General features: G+C 54.5%; 1 protein-coding gene across 1 annotated transcript in view; it reads right to left on the bottom strand.

The window, feature by feature from the left end:
• Positions 1 to 1,151: 1,151 nt before the first annotated feature.
• TECPR2 (tectonin beta-propeller repeat containing 2) overlaps positions 1,152 to 22,260 on the bottom strand; it is a 101,451-nt gene continuing 80,342 nt past the window's right edge. The window contains exons 18-20 of the mRNA XM_055304346.1: positions 3,881 to 4,022; positions 3,312 to 3,461; positions 1,152 to 2,957 (exon numbers count right to left, since the gene is read on the bottom strand). Coding sequence (XP_055160321.1) covers positions 2,806 to 2,957; positions 3,312 to 3,461; positions 3,881 to 4,022 — 444 coding nt within the window. The 3' untranslated portion in view covers positions 1,152 to 2,805. The remainder of the gene's footprint in view (positions 2,958 to 3,311; positions 3,462 to 3,880; positions 4,023 to 22,260) is intronic.

Genomic DNA, 22,260 nt, shown 5'->3' on the forward strand with positions numbered 1-22,260 from the left:
ATATCATTCCCCCTTTTTTTTAAGTTTTTTTAAAGCCGGCTCCACGCCCAATTTGAGTCCAACGTGAGCATTGAACTTGTGACCCTGAGATAAGACCTGAGCTGAGATCAAGAGTCAGACGCTTAACCGATGGAGTCCCCCAGGCTCCCATGGTTTTAAGACACTTTAATCCATTTAATAGGTTTGCCCAGATAATGAAGGGGTGGTGCATGCACATCAATTGTGACCTCACCCGCCTGTCCCGATGTGCCTTCATGTCAGCTCCCGCGGGTCCGGTCGGGCCGCCTGCCATCCCTGGCCCTCCCTCCCACGCCATCCTTTAATTCGCCTGCTGCCGTCAGCACCCTTGGCAATTCCCACCTGTTTCTTCCCAGGACAGTGAGGTGGCGTCACGCAGGCTGGCCTGGAGTTCTGCAGAGCTGGGCTCCAGTCCCAATGGCCCGTGCGTGGCCTCCAGCAAGTACGGAACCTCTCTGAGTGTCACTGAGGCTCACAGTGCTTCCCGCAGGGGCTCGAGGGGGACCCGAAGCTGTGCAGGAGCCCCAGGCCCACGTCTGGCAGTCGGGGGGCACCTGTGGGCACGAGCATCATTGTGGGACCTCCCCCGACACAGACCAACATCCCAGTGAGGCTCCCCCCAAACTGAGTTAGAGCCTTTGGAAAGGACTGAGGTCTTCGCAGCGTCCTTCGTCTTTCCTGGGGGACGTTGGACGTCGTAATTCGAGTGTGCCTCGATGTCTTCGGTGAAGCGGGACATTCCCTGACACGGGGCAGACGTCTCTCGCTCAGGCCTCCGTGGCACACGACGCGTCCCGCGGCCGAGGCCCTGATCCCTCCCTGCAGGGTGCTTTCCACTAGGGCACTGGTGGCCTTTGGTTTCGTTTCTTGGTGGCGGAGTCCTGGGCTCAGGGCCTCGACCCCCCCAGGCCCGCCCACAGCGGCCCGGCCTCGGGGGCCTGCGGAGCGACCGCTCCCCGGGGACAGCCGTCCTGGGTGAGCCGGTGCGGAAACCCCACGCGGGCCGGGCCATCGCGCCCCCCAGCCTCCGGGCCGCCGAGCGCCACCGCAGATCCGTCGGGCACAGGCGGGCACGCCACCGCCGAGGCTGCGCGGGGCCCCTTCTCACAGCCCGAACACCAGACTCGACCAGGTTTGGAAAAAGTCTAGTTTATTGCACTGTCTCAAAGCACAACTAAAAATTAAAACCGGAAAGAAAAACCGTACAAAGCACTGAAGCTAAAAGTAGTTTAAAAGTATCAAACTAGACTTGGGTTTAATTGCACTAAAGTCCCGTGGGTTTAGGAGGGCTCTGCCGTCCAGGGGCCGCAAGGCACAACGTCCGGAGGAGCCGCCGCAGCCGGGGCCGGCCTCTGCGCTCGCCGGCCTTCTAGAACAAGGTTCTCTAAGCGTGGAGTGTGAAGCAGGGCCTGGGGTTCCAGCGTCTTGTCCTCCTTTGGGCCTGGGGCACCTCCGTCTCCGCGGCCGGGTCCCGGCAGGGAACACGCCGTATCGCTCTCCACCTGCGGCCCGGGGGCTCCTGGACACGTTTGCTTAGTAGAAAACAGGCGTCGCGTCACTGGGCCCTGGACCAAGGACAGGCTAAAAAAAGCAGCGAGGCCGAGTCCCACTTGGGAGCTGCCTCCAGGAGGGGGGGGCGGTGCGCTCAGGCGGGACGCGGGCCGGGCTGCCGAGCCTCGGGCCCAGATGCCTGCGGGGACAGTGGGCACCGCAGGCCGACCCCAGGGACCGGCGTCCGGCGTGGCCACAGCGGGCTCGGTTCGAACCTCCTGGGGGCATCAACCCAATGCCTGCTAACGGCACCGGTGGCCACTCGGGGCCAGCCGGCAGGTGCCACGACTGCCCCGCACGTGGAGGACACGCGGGGGGACGCCCACGCTCCGTGAAGCTGCGGCTGAGGACAGCGCCGGCGCAGGGTAAACCATGCGAAGGAACGAAAGGCCTTCCACTGGTTTCCGAAAATACATTTCTCCTCTAAATTTGTAAGAGTTGATTTCAAATGAGGTATCTTATGCAGGTTTGTAATATAACAAACAAAAAAGGCAATAATTAGTAGACTCATCCTGTGAGGATGCTTCCGGTCTTTACGACGTCCACCAGCAGCATTAACATCGCTCTAAAGACACTGCTGAGTCAGCCACCGTGGCCGAGCTCCCCCACCTCGGCCACACCGCCCAGGGCCACCGCTGCCTTGGGAACACGTGCACCCTTCACATCCATGTCATCCACTGGCCTTTATTGTTTTGGCTGAAGTGTGTTCTCCAAGAGGCGAGTGTGCTGTGCCCTGTGCGTGGGCCGGGAGGGCGTGCGTGGTGTGGGCGTGCATGTTGTGGTGTGAGTGAGCGCGGGTGCTGCAGCCTGGCACAGACCGGCGCCCCACTCTCCGACACGGCCTTGGTTTCCCCACTGGGGGGTCCAGCACGGAATGTGTGCCAGAACTCGTGTCCCTGTGATGACCACAAGCTGGCCCAGGACCCCCGTCAGTGGCAGGGAGCACTGACCCCCGGGTTGTCCCCATGGCGGGCCTGGAGCGCCAGGGGACGCGGCCTCGCAGGAGCTCAGAGGCACTGCCGCTCTGGCAACGGCTCCACATCACTCGGCCGAGGCTGTGGGTTCTGGAACAGACGGAAACAAACATGGATGAAAGCAAGTGTGGTTGTCCGAGCCGGCCCGGCATGTCTGGACGAGGGCTGATGAGGCGTGGCCGAGAGCGAGCGACTCCGAAACCACTGTGTCCGCCACCGTCCCGGCCTCCTCCCTCCTGAGCAGCCCTGCCCCCAGGCTCCTTCAGATGACCTCCCACTCGTCCTCCAGGTCCTCGGGGTGGGGGGTGGTGGCGTGGCTGCTCGGGGCGCCGTGCGAGTGGCTGAAAGTCCTCGTCAGCCGCTGGAGGAGGTAGCCAGGGGGGCCCACTGCCCACAGCTCATCGGACGAGGTCACTGCAGGGACGAGAGCCGGCCGCACGATCGTTAGTCACCCAGCCCGGGCAGCGGGCACAAGTGGGGTCAGGGCTGGCTCCACATCCCGACGCGGCACTTTCTAGCTCTGGGCTCCGGATCCGCCACCCTCAATCTGTGTCCCAGCTCCTCTGGCTCTAAAGTGGGTGGCCCCGCTCCTGGGACACTCTGGCCAGTGGGGTGCGGGATGCCCTCCCTCGGGTGTGACCTCAGCGATCTGGAGAGCAAGCCCCGTGGGAGCAGCCTCCTGTGGAGGCCCCACTGACCTCGCCCAGGGGAGCCCTGAACCCGATGAGAGCCGTGCAGCCCCGAGCCCTGCGGAGCCCTGGCACTTGCCTGTGAAACACGTCACGTTGCCGGGTATTTTCTTCCAATAGTCTCCCGCAGGGTTCTTGTCGGTGACGCCGTACCGCCGGGCAAGATCACCATTGGGGCAGCGGGCCCACACGGTCCTGGTGCTCAGTGCCAGCTGGCAGGCCTGCAACCCTGCACGTGAACAGGGTGTCCGTCTGTCCTCAGCCCCGGCTGCGGAGAGGACAGGCCACCCCCTCCCACGAGGCCGCTCTCTCACACCACTGGGCCCTGTCGACCAGGAAGGCCCCTTGCTGGCCGTGCCCTGCACGCAGGACTCGGAGTGGGGGCCGAGGGAAAGGGTGCCCCACCGGCAGTGCGAGCCACACCACCAAGGACCCAAGGCCACAGGGCACACGGGTCCGGGCCATCTGGGAACAATCATCCCACAAAGAACTCCAAGGGCATAGAGCTGGCTGCAGTCCTGCAATGCTGGGTCCCTCAAACAAGGAATATTCCGTTAGACACCTGTTGTCACCTGCCTCAGTAGGACAGGCTGCCTGACGGACCAGGTGCCCAGGGGAGGGGCAGCCACGCCACGCTCACGTTTCTACCTGGCACGTGCTCCCAGTCGGTCCCCACTGGCATCTCTTCGGTGATTCCAGCTCGGACGTGCACGTTCCACCTGCTATCGAGCGCCCACAGCATCTGGTCGTTGGGACTGGAGTGGACGCTGACCAGTGTGACCCCAGCAGGCTGCAAACAGGAAGAGACTTTCCTCAGGGGAGGAGGTGGGGGGCATGTTATTTTTGGAGAGAGCAAGGACAGAAGGTTTGGAGCCCCAGGGAGAAGCAGAGTGGACCTCGTCCTGCCCTCTGAGCGCGGCCTGCCATGTCTGGCAAACCCAGCCTGAGGGACCTCCCATCAAACCAGGAAGCCCAGCTCGTCAGCGACAGCATGTCCTGAGGGACAGAGAGGCCGAGATGGGCCAGATGACAGGAGGTGCAAGAGGTGCACATGGGGTCCTGGGCTGGGACGGGCAGGCGGCGGGAAAGGACAGCAATGGAAGAGCACCGTGTTCACACCGTCCCCGATGGGGACATCATCACCTGATGGCAGGTGACGCCCAATGGCAAGGCCAGCTCTGGAGAACACGGGCCTCAGGGCCGGGCCTTGGGGGGGGGTCTCACGCGTGCGTACGCAGCCTCAGGCTCACAGCTTCATGCTCACACAGAGACGCACACGGCAGAGTGTGAACAGCGGCTGAATCTGGATGAAGCATCTATTAGGCTTTACTGAAATACACCTGCAGGGTTTCTGTTGGCTTCGAGTTTTTTCAAGATAAAAACTTTAATTAAAAAAAATTAGAGGGGGCAGCCCGGGTGGCTCAGTGGTTTAGCGCCTGCCTTTGGCCCAGGGTGTGATCCAGAGTCCTGGGATCAAGTCCCGCATTGGGCTCCCTGCATGGAGCCTGCTTCTCCCTCTGCCTGTGTCTCTGCCTCCCTCTCTCTCTCTGTGCTTCTCATGAATAAATAAGAAAAAAATTTTTTAAAAATTACAGAAATGGGGCACCTGGGTGGTGCCGTTTAAGTGTCCGACACTTGATTTCAGCTCAGGTCATGATCTCAGGGTCGTGGGATCCAGCCCCGCGCTGGGCTCCATGCTCAGTAGACTCTGCTTAGCACAGTCTCTCCCTCTCCGTCTGCCCCCTCACGTGTTCCCCTCATGTGTTCCCCCTCCTACTAAAATAAGTAAATAAAATATTTTAAAAAATCATAGAAATAAAACCAAGGTATGCTATCACCGTGGTGGGCGCTGTGGGAGAGGTACACAGCAGGCAGCACGTGACACCCCTGGGAGCTCCATCGAGGGCGTGGACGGCTCGGGGGCGAGTGGTGGGCCTCCCCACACACTCTGAGCCTTTGCCTCCCACTCTGCTTTTCATACACATGGGACAGGCTGAAGGCAAGGCTGACGTCACAGAGCGGCTGTGTCACTGCAGGAAATGGGGACTGGCGGGCAAGAAGGTCCGTGGCCCTGCCCGCCTCGCTTTGGCACAGCTGTCTGCAGGGTCCAGCCCCTGGTCAGCAGCAGTGCTGCTCAGGACCGACCCTGGGGTCGGCTGTCCTCCCCCTAGCGACTGACGCTGTCCATTTGCCCTGGGCCTCTTGGTCCCGGTTACATCCCTGGTCTTGGGCTCTGCCTTCCTGGTCTGCCTCAACTGGACCCAGAGCAGTCACCGGCGGACACTCACGGCTGACACGCCTCTGCCGCTCTGTGCTTCCTCCTCCTGGCTACGGTGAACGCAGTCCCGGGGCTTCCTGTCGTCATGCTGACACCACACAACTGCCAGTCCGGCCGCCAGGCGCTCCCGGGCACGTGGGCAGAGGGACTCACCTTGCTCTCTCCACCCTGTCAAGGCGGCCGGGGGCTCCGGGCCCCAGCTGCTGGCTGGCTGGCTGGGTGAATGATGAACCAGCCTGTGAGGAGGGAGGGCCACCGGGTGGCCAGCAGCGAGCTCCCGGGTCGAGGCCTTCAGCTGATGGGAGGCCAGGGGACACGGGGAACAGCAGAGGGAGGTGCGGCAGCTTCTCTCTAGAGCGTGGCTACTAGCTCTGCGTCACCACCCACCCTCGGGAGCCCCACCATCTGCCTTGCCTGCTGCGTGGCCCTCAAAATAACGTCCAGCGCTTTCGGAGTTGGGGAGGCCTGAAGCTGCTCTGGCACACTGCCAGAGACCGGGCGCTTCCCACCTCCCTCCCAGCCTGGGCCTGACTCGGGCTGCTCCAAACTTCTCCCTTACATGGAGCGCACAGGCACACGAGTGGCCACGCGCTCCCAGCCTCACAGCAGGGCCATCTGTCCATCTGTAGCATTTCAAGAGAGAACAGGCATCTGTCCTAAGAGACCTATTAGCAAAGTGCTCCCTCCTTGGCCGCGTGCGAGGGAACCCGGGCTCCGCTCATCAGGCTGCAGACAGCAGGCCCGGGGAGCCTCGGGGAGCACCCAGCCTGCGCAGGGGACTGGATCGGCCAGGCAGGAAACATAAGGCTTTTGAAGGCTAGTTTCAGGTGAGGACAGATGCTATCAAGAAATAAAAGGAGCACTGTGCCGGAGGAGGCAGCCCTGTGGCAGGGCACGGCCAGGAGAGGAGGCGGCTGAGGGACGAGGGGCCAGCGCGGGAGGCTCAGTGGGGAGCAAGTGTGTCAGGGAGGGGTCGTGCAATTTATTCTACAAGCTTTTAGTGACCACGCTACCAAACCAGTCCCTGCGGAGGACAGGGGGCTGAGATGTCGCTGAGGCTTGGCACACCCCCGCACAATAGTCACCAACATAAAACAGAACAGCATATAAAACCCGGAGTCCCGGATCCCTGGGTGGTGCAGCGGTTTGGTGCCTGGAGACCCAGGATCGAATCCCACATCGGGCTCCCTACATGGAGCCTGCTTCTCCCTCTGCCTGTGTCTCTGCCTCTCTCCCTCTCTCTATCATAAAAAAAAAAAAAAAAAAAAACCCGGAGTCCCTTCCGAGCGCCAAGCCACAGATGCACAGGTGAGGTCGGAGGGAGCCCCCACCACTTCCCCATCCCCTGGGCAGCCACGCACGAAGCTGCAGCGCCTGCCCCTGCTCTGGGCTCTGAAGGGTGCTAGATGTCCAGTGTGCCTGGGCCTTCCCCTCCGGGTAGTGCACACACCTGTTTGGTCAGCTTGTTTACTCCACCCTTGTTTGGCCATGAAATCCCCTTTGTTACACATTGCACCTACTTCATCCCATGACCTGGGGTTCCCTTTGGGAAGTGCTGCTCTAGGCCCAGCCCTGCCCCATTCCATGGAGGACGGATGACGGGGGCTCCAGAGAGCGGAGGGAGAGGCAGGTGCTAGGTGGAGGGAAGAACACGCGTCCTCCGTAGCATGTGGGCACGTACTACATATGGCCCCACTGAGACACCAGGTCTGTCCCCCTCCTGGAATCTGATCTGTGACTTCTCTGTCCAACAACACATGGCAGAAACAACTTGATGGCAGGCCGAACGTGGTCTCTGGGTTCCCATCAGAGCCTGCACAGTGGGGTGTGCAGGGGCCACGTGGAGGTAGAGGGAGGCACACAGAGAGGCTATCCACGCACACACTGCCTACATCCGAGGGGAAGCAATAATTTACCGTCTGAAGCCATTAACTTTTGGGGCAGTGTGCTGGGGACAAGCAGAACAACGGGAAGACACAGAAGGCTGTGATGGGCCAGGGAAGAAAGAATTGGGGTGACATGATGGGGAGACAGCAAGAGAGGGCGGGCAGAGAAAGCCCCGAGAAAGAGGCAGGCAGGGGAGGGGGAGGACGAAGAGAGGCCATCCGACAGCCAGGCCATGCCCTTCTCTCCCCTCCATCCTCAGGCTCCGCCGTCCCCTACATGTCTCTGGGCGGCCCTCCGCCTGGCTGGGGGGCTGCCCACAGTTCTCCCTCCTGCAGCCCCCCTGTGGCAGCCTTCTTAGGACCCCAGGGGCCCACAGAATGCAATGGGACTTCCTCTCGCAGCCCAGGCTCAGCCTGAGTCCGCACGTCCTCTGCATCTAGCCACCATTCCCTTCCTGCACACTGGCCCCCTGCATGCCCTCCTCCCTCCGCCTGGCAGGCCCTGAGCCTCACCCCACTCCAGTGCCTGCCCACAGAGCTCCGGCCTGGCCTGGCAAGGTACACTCGCCTGCAGGCAGAGCCACTTCTTGTCACTTCTGGGGTTGCTGAGGAGTGCTGGCAGGATGCTCGCACTGCTCCCTGCTGAGGCGTCATCTGGGCCAAGTTCTTTGCTTGCTCTCATCCAATAAAAGGACAACTTTTTATCAAAGGATCACATGCATCCAAAAAAGCACACAAATCCTAAGTGTACAGCTCAGTGGGTTTTCATAATCTGAGCACAGCCGTGTAACCGCACCCAGTTACCACCCCCCTGCTCTCCACACCCCACACAGGACTTGCACCTGACTCCGATGGAGCAGGTGGAACGGAGGCTGCATCTCAAAGAGGTAATGGCCCTCCCCAGGGGGAGGCCTGCCCACAGGACAGCCCAGGGGAGGCCAGGGGAGAGGGAGAACGCAGGCCAGTTCTCAAAGGACAGAGGCGCCTAAGTGGCAGAATAAAAGCACACAGGGATGCCAGTAACTGCACAGTAAAAGAGGAAGAGCAACACATCCTTAGGGACAGACCTCATGAAGCACAGCATCTTGCAGCGTTTCCCAGACTGGGTCCCACGGAACACCATGCCACCCCCACAGGGGTGCTCCTGCTGCCTTAGCTCTTGGACTGGCTGCCTCCTGAACATTTCTGAGTGGGGTCACTCAATCATGTACTGGACAGCACGCCAGGCCCTGTGCTAGGCACCAGGGGAAACCTCAAATGCGAACTAACCACACATCCCTGCCCCCAGGAGCTTCCATTCCACTGTGAGGGCTGGGTGGGCAGGAAGGGTTCCCTGACCTGGCCACCCCGGGAAGGCAAGCTGGGCAGTCTCAGTGAGTGCAGAGCCTGGAGACAGGTGCAGGTTTGGGAATGGAAAGGAGGTGGGGTGGCTGGAGCCCAGGGACAGCAGGGAGAGGTCAGAGGGTGTCAGGGCCACAGGCTGAGGGAGGAAGTGGACTTCGTGCTGAGTGAAGTGAGAAGCCACTAGATGGTTCTGAAAACAAGAGTAGCACAAAATGACCCTGGCTGTCATGAGGCCGGACCTCAGGGAGGCCTGGGTGGAACGGGCGCCCTGTTCCAGAATCCAGGTGAGACGAGAGATGGCCCTGCCCCAGGGTGGTGGTGGACAGCCTCAGAGCAGGCCTGCAAGGTGGGGGGCACGGGGTCTGCTGAAGGACCAGCCAGGGCAGGGCTGCCCTGCTTATCTGGATCCCTCAGAGCCCTCGGCACACTCGGGTTGATAAACATAAACATGAGCACAGCGGCTGCTGAGTCAGACAGTGAAGACAGGGAGAAATAACCTGATGTCCTTTCCAAAAGAAGAGAACAAATGGCTGAAAAGTTGGTGAAATGGGGGCTTGCTCTGCTGGCTGCTGAGAGGGTGGGCGGTGGAGAAGCCCGGTCTGCCACATGGTCACGAGTGAATGCCCGAGGGCCAGCCTGACCAGTGGGGCTGCACGTGTCCTAGGGTCAGAAACCAGGAAAATCATGGGAGCTAAAAGCAAATGACTTCCTCTTTCTCTGGAGCAGACGGTGTCTAACAGGGTCATTCCCAGTGGGAGACAGTGGAGGGTTTGGGGAGCAGGGACCCCTGCTCACATACAACGAGCAGTCGTGGGCTCTGCTGTGGCTCACCTGGCAACGGCACTTGTCACCCAATTCATTAGCAGCCTCCCTGGGCCTTTGCTGGATTTATTTTATGAACTCAGATTTTTTTCTTTGGTAATTGTCACCTTTGGATTTGTTCTTTTGTTCATGGACTACTGTTCAGATTTTTTAAAATTGGAGTATAATCACCATACGGTGCTATATTAGCTTCAGGTGTACAACACAGTGATTCAACTCTTCCATACATCCCCAGGGCTCCCACCGTGTGGTCGCCACCTGTCACTGAACGACGTGATTACATACTGTTGACTAGGTCCCCTGTGCTGTACTTTTCATCTCCGTGACTTATTTCATAAATGTAAGTTTGTGCCTCTAAATCCCTTCACCTATGTCACCCATCCCTAAGACTGTTTCTGTGAAAAGCACCGACGTAAGCCTAGGTGCCTCCATGAGGACAGCTGGAGTGCAATGTTCCTGGGCCTCCTCTGAAGACAGCCGAGGGCTTCTGACAGAGCGTGGGGCCCTTGGGTTTACTGGCTGTGCCACTGTGTGAGAGGGACTCACATCGTCTTCTTGTCGGCACCACGGAGTCTGGGGGCTAAGTGAGCCCACGCATTTCAATGGACAAAACTGAGCACATCAGAGCCTTCTGGACAGAGTGGGCATGACTCAGGATCCCAGTGGTCTGCTAGTGAACAAAATAAACTCTCAACCACTAGGCCGTACCCTTCTGTAGACTCGTTAGAGAAATGTGAAAAACAAAATAAGAAGGAATTGTAAAAAGTGATTTTGAGGACACTTACTGTTAATACTTTATTTTTAGCTTCTTTCCTATGTAAAGCTTTTTATTTCAAAAAATCTGGCTTATGTCATTTTGTGTTCTGCTTTTGGCTCAGTTCACAATATACGAAGCCTTCCCCCATGCCACCACAGCTGTGATTCCAACAGTGGCTCTCCCCCAGTCACCCAGGGGGCTCTGGAAAACAGACCTGGGCCTTGCATCAGGTGCTCTCAGGAGGGCCCGGGCCTTGGCATTTATGATGCAGTCATTCTGGGGCACAGTTCCCTGATGGTGCGGCTGGGGGCTCCTTGAAAACATCTATACCCAATGGGATAGTAACAGAGTGGCAAGCAGGAAGGGCTGGACACTGGTATCGAGTGTGACTCAGAGGTCAGGGGGAAAACAAAACGAGGTCACTAGCAGTTCCTGGAGACCTGAGGGGACAGGGACCAGGCTGTAAAGGGTTAAGAGTGAGAAGTGAACAAAGTGGGACAGGAAGGCAGGGGGGAAGGTATCTAAGCCTCCAGGAGGGGAGAGCACAGGAAGGGAGGAGACCATACAGAAGAACCCTCCGCCACTCGGCCCACCAGGCCCACATGCTCCCACTAGCCTCTGGGACACAGGGGCCCTGACAACATACTGTGCCTTAGTGACCTTTGTTTCCTGAAGGAGGATCAAATAGTAGGCTCTGAGAGATGTTTGTTGAAGGAGAGAGAAAAGAGGTTCTGGAAACTCACTGGTGCTTGCCAGCCTGTCAGCTAGGCACTCAGCCACCCGCCCACCCATCTACCTTCATCCACCTTCATCCACAGCCGCCTGCCCCTCATGCCTCCACCACGGTCCTACCAACCCATCCAACGGAGATCTACCCAAGCATCTACCGTGTGCCAGGCACAGTGCTAGGTGCTAGGGATCCATTTCCTTGACTCCTGGATATTAAAGTCTGGTGACAGATACATCATTAACCAAACAGTCTCACAAAGAAACTTAAGACGGCAACAGGGAAGGCTACTGAGTGAGGAATTCTGAGAATGGATGGTGTACATCAGACCAAGTCCAGGAGGGCAGGAAAGGCTGACCCAGGAATGGACAGCCAACCTGAGGCTGAAGGGCGAGCAGGAATGAGCCAGGGCAGAGGGCCAGGAGAGTGCCAGGTAGAGTGAGAGCACAGGGAAGGAGCGAGCAAGGGAACTGGGGCTGGACGCTGGGCCAGGCAGCTGGAGTGGGAAGGGCAGGGCAGCACCATACAAGGCCCGCCTGCCTGGATGTTGCAGGAGGATCTGCTGAGGTCCAGGGCTCTGAGACTGAAGGTGTTCAGGGAGGCAGAGGCTTAGAAGAGGGACCTGAGGGCAGCTGGCAGGAAACAAGATGCAAAGTACAAAAGGCTTCTCAGCGGAATTGAGGACTCAGAAGAGAGCACAGCATCCTGGCCTCTGTGAGAAGAGGGGTAAAGCTGGAGGCAGGATGGAAGACAGGCACCTGTGTAGGGTGATAAGGCAGCAAAGGGTTCCAGAAATGTCCCTCGCCCTCAGCCACTACTCTGAGAGCTCCTGAACACAGCCCAAGACACACGGCTCTTTCCCAAATGGCAACCAGTGCAAGTCCTGGCCACCTCCTACCCTACGATAAAGCAGACCCGGATGCCGAGGCGAGGTGAACGGGTGGCAGTCTGTGAAGAAGCATCACACATGGGCTGACTGCAAAGTAAGAAGCTTGTTTTTGCTGAACCCAAGTCGCTCTGGGGGCAAGGTGAGAGAGATCAGGGTCCAGCGGCTCTTAAACCTTACAGCCCAGGATTTGTGTGGGGAACTTATAAAACGGCACATTCCTTATTACTCAGCCATAAAAAAGAATGAAATCTTGCCATTTGTGGAGGGAGCTGGAGGGTATTATGCTAAGTGAAATAAGTCAGTCAGAGCAAGACAAATACCATGTGATTTCACTCGTGTGGAGTTTAAGAAAAAACAAATGAGCAGAGGGAAAAAGAAAGGGGGGGCAGACAAACTAGGAAACAGACTCTTAACTACAGAGAGCACACCTGGGGGAGGCCGGGGGGGATGGGCAAACAGGTGATGTGGGTGAAGGAGGGCACTTGTGATGAGCACTGGGACATGTATGAAGTGCTGATCACTATACTGTACGCCTGAAACTAATATTTCACTGTATCTGAACTGGAACTCTGAACAAATCAAAGAATGAATGAATGAACAAAAAAATGGCACATTCCTGGGCTGGGTCAGCCTTTCAGCATCAGACTTTGGGACTAGGGCCCAGAAATGACTTTTTAGACAAGCACCTCAGGCAATTTTGTTCAGGTTATCTGTGTATCACCTTTTTTAAAAAATGATTTTATTTGTTTATTTATTTGAGAGACAGAAAGAGAGAGAGAGTGTGGTGGGAGGACCAAAGGGAGAAGCAGACTGTGCTGAACACGGAGCCTGATGTGGGGCTGGATCTCACAACCCTGAGATCATGGCCTGAGCCTAAATCAAGAGTCAGATGCTCAACCAACTGAGCCACCCAGGCGCCCCTCTGTGGGTTACCTTTTGAGAAAAAATGCTCTGCACTTTTCTCAAGAACTGGGGCACCTGGGAGTCTGCCTTCGGCTCAGGTAGTGATCTCAGGGTCCTGGGATCAAGCCCTACATTGGGCTGACTGCTCAGCAGGGAATCTGCTTCTCCCTCTTCTGCTGCTGCTCTTCCTGCACACACACACACACACACACACTCTCTCTCTCTCTCTCTCTTCTTCTTCTTCTTCTTTCAAATAAATAAATAAAATCTTTAAAAAAGAAAGAAGTAGGCAAGACAATACTACCCAAAGCAGTCTACAGATTTTATTGCAATCTCTACCAAACTCCCAGCTATTCAGCAAAAATCGAAAGGCAGATCCTAAAATTCATATGGAATTACAAGAGACACTGAGTAGCCAAAAAGAGAGAGAGAGAGAGAGAGAGAAATTTGGAAGCTTCGCATTTTCTGATTTCAAAACTATTATGTAACGGTGTGGTACTGGCCTAAGGACAGACATATAAATCAATGGAACAGAACTGAGAGTTCAGAAAAAAATCCATACAGTCAAGTGATTTTCAACAAGATTGCAAAGATCATTCAATGAGAAAAGAACAGTCTTTTCAACAAATGGTGCTGGCACAATTGGATTGCACACATGTGAAAGAATGAGGCTGGACACTTAACCTCATACCATATACAAAATTATCTGGAAATGGATCAAAAATAAATATAAGAACTAAATCTGACAGTGGTTTCTTAGATATGATATCAAAGGCAAGAGCAACAAAAAGAAAAAAAAGAGAAATTGGACTTCACCCAAATGAAAAACTTTTGTGCATCAAAGGGCCCATGAAGAAGGTGAGAACACCGACCACACAATGGGAGAAAATATTTGCAAGCTTCATATCTAATAAGGGTCTAGTGTCCAAAATAAATAAAGAACTCTTACAACCCACAACAAAAACACAAACAACCCAATGAAAAAATAGGCAAAGGACTTGAACAGACATTTCTCTAAAGAAGACATACAAATGGCCAACAAGAACACGAAAAGATGATTGATGTCATTAGTCATTAGGGACATGTGAATCAAAACCATGCAACAGTATTTCATACCCACTAAGATGACTAGAAAATGGAAAATGGGAAGTTACAAGTGGAGAGGATGTGGAGAAAGGGGAACCCTCTTACCTGCTGAGGGAATGTAACGTGCTGCAGCCACTGTGGAAAACAGGCAGTTTAACCTCCAAAGGTTAAACAAAGAATTACCATATGACCCAGAAATCCCACTCCTACATATATCCCAAAGAACTGGATCAGACATTCAAACAAAACCTACACGAATGTTCATAGCAACAGTGTTCACAAGAGCCAGAAAGTGGAAGCAACCCAAATGTCCATCAGCTGACAAGTAGATAAATGACATGTGGTCTGTCCGCAGTGTGGGACAGCATTCGGCAGAGGTACTGATGTGAAGACAACACAGCTGCACCTTAAAAGCGTGAAGCTCCGTGAAAGAAGCCCACTGTAAAAGGCCACCTATAACATAAGTCCCTGTATACGAAATGTCCAGCAGAGGAAGATCCGCACAGAGAAAAAGATGAGTGGTTGCCAGGGCCAGGGTAAGGGGCGCTGGGGAGTGGCTGCTTTGGGCACAGCGTTTCCTTGAAACTTGATGAAAATGTTCTGGAACAAGATGGTGAAGGTTACAACATTATGAATGTGCTCAATGCCACCGATGGTAACTTTTATGTTATATGGACTTTACCGCAGATATTAAACAAACAAACCAAACTCTGACAAGCCTTGGTTTTCATGATGTGGTACTGTTTTGCAAAATGTTATCACTGGGGAGGCAGGGGAAATGGTACTCAGATCTCTATTATTACAAATGCATGTGAATCTGCAATTATCTCATTAAAAATTTCAAAAACAAAAAAGGCAGCCTAGGGGATCCCTGGGTGGCGCAGCGGTTTGGCGCCTGCCTTTGGCCCAGGGCGCGATCCTGGAGACCCGGGATCGAATCCCACATCGGGCTCCCGGTGCATGGAGCCTGCTTCTCCCTCTGCCTGTGTCTCTGCCTCTCTCTCTCTCTCTGTGACTATCATAAATAAATAAAAATTAAAAAAAAAAGGCAGCCTAAAATTTTGCCTTACTCATATTCAAAACTTCATAAAAATGGGGAGAAAAAAAGGAATGAAGGGTGCAAATGTAAAATGGAGTAAATCGGAAATTAAGATTTAAAAATCACTTGGATGGACGCCTGGTTGGCTCAGCAGTTGAGCGTCTGCCTTTGGCTCAGAGCGCGATCCTGGAGTCCCGGGATCGAGTCCCACATCGGGCTCCCTGCACGGAGCCTGCTTCTCCCTCTGCCTGTGTCTGCCTGTGTCTCTGCCTCTCTCTCTGTGCCTCTCAAGAATAAATAAATAAAACCTTTAAAAAAAAAACACTTGGAAATGCTAAGGAATTATGTGTAGCTTTGGTGTCCTTCCAAAGACTTATGTGTGCCCCACTCCTGTTTATTTTATTTTTATTTTTTATTTTTTTTATTTATGATAGTGATACTTCACCTAAACTCCCCCTTGTGAGTCCACTCTTAGAACCCGATCTGCTCTGTGAAGCTCAGCCCCCAACTGCCTGCTTCTAGAGCCTTCTGAAAGACACCCTGCTTCCATGGACGAGCCTGGAGGGGCCCCCATCCAGTGTACCTCCCCCTCATTCCTGGGCAGACTCAGGCAATTGGCTGCTTCATTTTTCACAGCCCACGAGGCTCCAGGTGTCACTGTGTTTCACAGAGCCCCTGCCTAAGGACTGTTGGTGGAATTGGCATTCTGAGGACAGCACGCCCCAGGCAGCTCCAAATGAGAAGGAGGGCAGAAGGACTAACTCCAGGTCCCACAGAAACAACGCCTCTAACAAAATCTCTGACTTCTGTTTTAAGGGCTCGCTCAAATGATTTGGGGCTAGAAGGGACCCAGGAAACCAGCTAAACGGGACTCCCTCGTATTCCGAGTGAGCAGTGATGAATCTGATGCTCATGGTAAGGGGCCCAGGGCAGAGCTGAGCCTAGAGATCAGAGTTCTCCCCACTCCCAGCAGGTGAGCTTTCACCCTTGGAAGTGCTCGCACGTGTGCGTGTGCACACACACAGGTACAGGTGCGCACATGCACTCCCTTAGCCAGAACGTGAATAAACCTAGGGCAAAAGAAAAAAAAATACATTGAAAACTTTATAGCTAGGGATCCCTGGGTGGCGCAGCGGTTTGGTGCCTGCCTTTGGCCCAGGGCGCGATCCTGGAGACCCGGGATCGAATCCCACGTCGGGCTCCCGGTGCATGGAGCCTGCTTCTCCCTCTGCCTGTGTCTCTGCCTCTCTCTCTTTCACTGTGTGCCTATCATAAATAAATAAAAAAAATTAAAAAAAAAAGAGAAAACTTTATAGCTAAAGTAAATGTTTCTCTAGACAGATCATCTGGGGATGGGCCTTACGGGAACCTGGATAAAGTTCAGCAGGAACATTTCAGGAACACAGAGGCGGGATAATCAGAGAGCCAGCAAAGTGGCACGATGCCTGGCAGGGGGCACTGACCAACCCTCCGGCCACCACCTTCCAGACTCCTCCCCTTTGATCCTCCCAATATCTCTGTCTCAATGGATCCTTAATCCACCTCACATTTGTGACACATTCTGTGAACTTGACTCTTCCTCGGTGTGGACCGAGTACACCGGATGCTGCTGCAGTGATGCTCTCGGGGGCCCCTGACCCAGGGGGTTTGTTTGTTTCTCTGTCACATGACCCCACGGTTCTTGTATGTTCTGACTTTTGTGTGCTCATTTGAGGTCTTCTGTGTCTTCCTCTGTTGCAGATCCTCTTCCTGCTTCTGGTCTATTCCTTCTAAACTCAGATAAACTTGAAAATCAGACACCAATACTAATAGGCCTGTATTTAAAGCAGGAGTAGACTCTCAGGGAGAGTGAGGGCCGAGGGTCTGAGGCTTGGACCCTGGTGTCTTTTGCTCCCCACTCAGCGTGTGACCCTCCTGCTCAGGCTCTGTGTCCTTGGGTGGAGGGCAAGCCAGATCATCTGCCAGGCTCCTGACTCTGGGTATTCGTGCTCTTAATGCTGGAACACAGCAGGTGGGGCCTGCCTTGCCGAATCCTCTGTCCTAACTGCCTCAGGGCTGCTGCACAAGGCATCCTGGGCAGTTTCATGGGAGCAGCTCTGCTGTTACTTGTTGAACACATCAGGCTGAAGTGTAAGATTTTATTTGAAGAATGAGTTCCATTGCTAAAAATGTTTGAAAACTGCTAGTCTAGCTGAGTGAGGTTATCAGAGGCTGGTTCTGGGTTTCTGGATGGCAGAAAGGCTCCCTTGCTTCTCACTTCTGGTCGGCCGACTGCAAAGCCAGAGGCCCTCTCCTGTGCCACTCCTGCATTGGCTCCAGCGATTTCCTATACCTCTGCATCTGGTCTGAAGTGTGACCTGGAATCTGCTAATCGCAGGCGGATATGCTAAACAAAAATGATCAGAGGTAGCTTTCCTGGGCAACTGTCATGTTCTTTCTTTCCTGAGTGGGGGCTGGCAAAGCCGATTGTAGCCACTCTTTCTACCACTCGAAACCCCATCACTGACACCAGCCTTGCGACTGTGCCGTGCTTAGTCAGGGTTCTAGTGCTGTAGTGACATGAGAAGTCTGCAGAAACTTTATCCCGGCTGTACTGGCCCCTCGGTGTCTCTGACAGTTGATCTCATGGCAGCCGCTTAGGGTATGCCCAGCACCGTGGTACTGCTCACCAGCTGCTGCACAGGCAGGCTTCGGGACTGGTCCTCCAGAGGAGTGACGCCCACAGGAAGGGACCCTGTGGCTTTGTGCCTCTGGCTGGCGTTCAGACCCTTCCTGGTGCTCACAGTCATGTGGGGCACATGCCTGTCAGGCTGGGACATGGGACAGGGTCCTTGAGTCCATGTGGTCACGTGCATGTTGCAGATTGACAAGGGGGCTGCTGTGGGCCCTGGCAGCCCATGTACCCGGCGGTCCTTTACAGGGAACTGCAGTCTTCCAAAATGAGGAAAAGGCTGAGACTCAGCTATCCCGGAGAAGGGTCACATTTCTTCACAATGGGGCCTGAGGGGGAGAGCTCAAGCACAACCTCTATTCAAATGAGCTACAGGAAAAAGGGCAGCATGGGGAAGAAATAAAGGAAGTGGCCAAAAATTGAGTTTTCCTCAAGTTGGGGCTCTTATTCCAACAGCATCAGACACCATTTCCAGAGGTCCTCTACCTTCATTTGTGGGCAGCTGCACTGAGTTCACCAAACCCTGGATGTGTATGTAAAGGGAACCACATCCCCCTAAGCACCACTCAGATTTCTGAGGGCTAAAGGAGAGTGGACAGGGGACGTGGGCTGGACGACGGAGTGTGGAGTCCAACAGGGTAGCCTCTACCCAGGTTCTCAGCACGAGTGTGTCAGAATCAGCTGCGGAGCATGAAATCCCACAGCCTCCTGGGCTGTGACAGCAGAATGAACACACACACCTACTTTCTCACTCCCTCTGGAACACACAGTGAGAACAAGAGCTCAAAAAGGCACAAACCTCCTTTGCACTGGGAGAATGAGATGGGCAGGTGGCACCTGACCATGGAAGCGGAAGGCGTGGGGGAGCAGGAAAGGCCTTGGTGAGGCCAGAAGGCCAAGAGCAACCGACCACGAGGAGCCAGCAAAACAGCCCAGCCAGGCCCCCACACAGGGAGCCCAGCAAAGCCCCTCACTCCTCCCAGCAGTGGGCCCCACTCTCAGAACCAGGACGGCCAACATCCCAGGCAAGCCTCTGCCACGAAGAAGAGAATGATGCAGAGAACAGGCAACTCCAGGGCATGGAGACCATAAAGAAGAAACTTCAGGAACATCGGCGGGGCAGGGGCGTGGGGGTGGGTGGGGGCGACGGTGATGGACACCAGGATGAAGCTGAGAATGTCTTTTAGAAAGCAGGATAAAAGCACAAGAAGAGAAAACGGGAGAGGGGAGAGAAGTGGAGGCTGGTTTAGGAAGTCCACAGTATAGAAGTAGGAATTCCCAAGAGAGCAAACAGAGAAAACCGGAGGGTAGAGGCAGGAAGCAGGTCGCCAACAGGGCAGCGGGACACAAACTCTAGGCTGAAAGGCCTATCAGCACAGATGCTAAAATAGGCCCTCCCCGGGGCGCACTGCTGTCTGTTCTCCGAACGCTGGCAACAAAGAGATGTTACAAACTTCCAGACAGAAAAGCAGGTCAGATATTAAGGCCCAGGGATCAGAATGGCTCAGACTTCTCAACAGCAATGCTAGACACCAGGAGATGATAGAGGAAACCCTTCAAAATTCTAAAGGAAAATGATTTCCAACCCAGACTGCTCTACTCAGCCAAGGCCAGGGGCAAATGCCGGCAAAAGATTTTCAAGTTACCTATCGTGAGCCGTTCTCAGGAACCAGTTGGAGGATAAAGCTCACCAAAACAAAAAGGAAGACATGGGATCCAAGAGAGAGGGGACCCAACATGAAAGGGAGTAGGGGGCAAAGGACAATCCCAGGTAGACGGGTGACCGGGCCAGACAGGGGCCAGCCAAAGCCTCCAGGGGAGATCCCTCCAAGAGGATGAACTGCATGGAACCAGATGTGCCTACATGTATGGAGAGGAAATTGAGACAACCGGCAGAGTGTGGAGTTGAATATGAAAAACCACATAGAACACTTGATGGAAGAATGAGACATTTATCAAGTCCAGAGAAAGGAAGAGTCGTACAGACAGGGAAATGCAGTGCAGCATGTCCCCTATCCCAGCACTGTGGACGCGTGTAAGGGGCGCTGTGGCAGGTGGGCAGGCTGGCGGGGGCACCAGATGATGAATTGCTCTGCATCCTTCTCTCCCAGCAGGGAGTCAACACTTAGAGCTAGAAGGATCTAGAAATTGCTCCCTAAGCAGTCATTCAGGCATATGATGTTAAAGGGAAGTAGCTTTCCAGAGAGGGGAAAACAGGTAGAACCGAGCCAACACGTTAACCTACGGACTCATGTGAGTGGCTTGGATTAAAACTGACCAACCAGGGGATGCCTGGGTGCCTCAGTGGTTGAGTGTCTGCCTTTGGCCCAGGGCATGATCCCGGGGTTCTGGGATCGAGTCCTGTGCATCAGGCTCCCCACATGGAGCCTGCTTCTTCTGCTGCCTGTGTCTCTGCCTCTCTCTCTCTGTATCTTTCATGAATAAACAAAATCTTAAAAAAAAAACAAAATAAAAAAACCTGACCAACAGGGACGTCTGAGCGCCACACCAGGACCTCTGAAAACATGCCTCAGATGGTCCTTGGGTGGGTCTGATTCTCCACTTTACTTGGTCAGAAAATGAAGGACCAGTGAGTTTGGGCAACTTTCCCAAGGTCATTTGGTCTCACAGAAAAAAAGGAGTATTAGTTCAGGTTCTTTGGATATAAAGCAATAGGCTCTGCCTCTGGTGGGGATAGTCGTGGCTGGCAGGGCCACCGTGGCTTCCCAGCGCACCACATCCCCCTCCGAGAGCGGAGGCCCCTGCAGGCTCCTGGGGAGAAGGCCAGCATGCCCACCTCCTGCCTCGTCTGTGCCTCGTCTGTCTGTGGCACTTGTGTGCAGACCGGCTGGGAGTGAAGCCCCCTGCAGCATGGTGAGAGCATGCAGGCTCAGCAAGATCTGAGTGAGGTCACCACAGGGCCAGCAGGCAACATAAGGGGACTGGTTCAGACACTGAGAGAAGGCTCAATCCCAGCATGGGGCGGCTTCCTTCATCCAAAAACATTCCACGTCTCGGCCCCCACTTCCATTCCACCTCAGCCCTGAATCTCACAGATGCACACAACAGGTCCACTAAACCAGGCCAGAGAACTTCTGGGGCTCGCTGCAAACCTTCCTCATTCAGCTCCCGCCCGAATCTGGGCCAGAGGACATCTTGAGTCTTCTCCTCATACATAAATTCTCTGCATCCTACTGTCCTGGTTCTCACTTGGGTGTTGCTAAGTATTTAGTGCCAAGAGATACAAGAAACTAAGGACTCCCAGTGCTCTGCAGTAGCCCTGCGGGGTGACCAGTACCTCTGTTCCAGCGCACGCACTGGTGCCTCTCTGGTCATGCTCATGTCATGGTTCCCTCAGCTGGGAACCCCTTCTGACCAGCCAACCTGCCCCGGTCACGTTCTTACAGCAACCGTGCCTCTGTGAGAGGCTCCTGACCACTATGGGATATGGTGCTCCCCCCGCTCTCCCCCAGCTTGTTCCAAACAACCCTGTAAGCATGGGGCTGGCATTCTGCTTGAAGATGAGGGCGAGGAGTTGGGGCACAACTGTTGAGCACCTGGACCCAGGGAATTTGCTTCATCCAGCTCATCTCTCATCACCTATGGAATGGGGTGGTTTGGCCACATATTTTCCAGTCTAAAAATCCTTTGTGCATTGGGCAGGGTGGAGTGGAAAGACCCATGGGGATTCAGATTTATATGGGCCAAGGATGTCTGAGAAGGTGTCCTGGAGCAAAAGGGCTGCACCTGACTCACCAAATCTGGGTGCTCTGTAAAATATACCTATTTTTCCCCAATTAGAAAACAAATTTCCTGCCCATTATAGGAAAATATGGAAAGCTGAGAAAATCACTCACAATTCCTTGATCAAAAACAGCAATCCTTGTTGTAATTTCTTCTAGGTATTTAGTGGGATTTTGTAATTTCGTGTTTCTGTTTTTTACAAAGTTGGAACCACACATACACATACACATACACATACACATACACATACACATACATGGCGTTTCCAGGCCTTGTGAGCACAGTAAGAGCAGACCTCATCTATGGGGGTATGTGAGAGGAGCCCGGGGTGCTGCATGCACATCGTCCTTCATCCTGGTGACAGCTGGGAGAGCGATCACCCTTGGGGCCCACAAGAAGGCATGGCTCAGGACCGGCCACCACCTCTGATAAGCAGCAAGGGCCAGCTCCAAAGCCACTAGGGCCACCCTCCATTTGGAACAATTCTCCTTACTGATACTTGCCAGGACATGATTTTTTTAAAAAGATTTTTTCATTTATTATTTGAGAGATTGAGAGAGAGACAGAGCATGGGCAGGAACAGCAGAGGAGTGGGAAAGACAATCCCATACAGACTCTGTGCTAAGTGTGGAGCTCCATGCAGGGCTCAATCCCATGATCCTGAGATCTTGACCTGACTCAAAACCAAAGGTCAGACACGTAATTGTGCCATTTAGGTGCCCCTTACCAGGACAGGATTTTTTTATTTAAGATTTTATTTATTCATGAGAGACACAGAAAGAGAGAGAGGCAGAGACATAGGCAGAGAGAGAAGTAGGTTCCCCAAAGGGAGCCTGATGTGGGCCTCGATCCCAGGACTCCAGCATCATGACATGGGCCAAA

Source organism: Nyctereutes procyonoides, unplaced genomic scaffold, assembly GCF_905146905.1.
Source record: "Nyctereutes procyonoides isolate TBG_1078 unplaced genomic scaffold, NYPRO_anot_genome, whole genome shotgun sequence".
Lineage (NCBI taxonomy): Eukaryota > Metazoa > Chordata > Mammalia > Carnivora > Canidae > Nyctereutes > Nyctereutes procyonoides.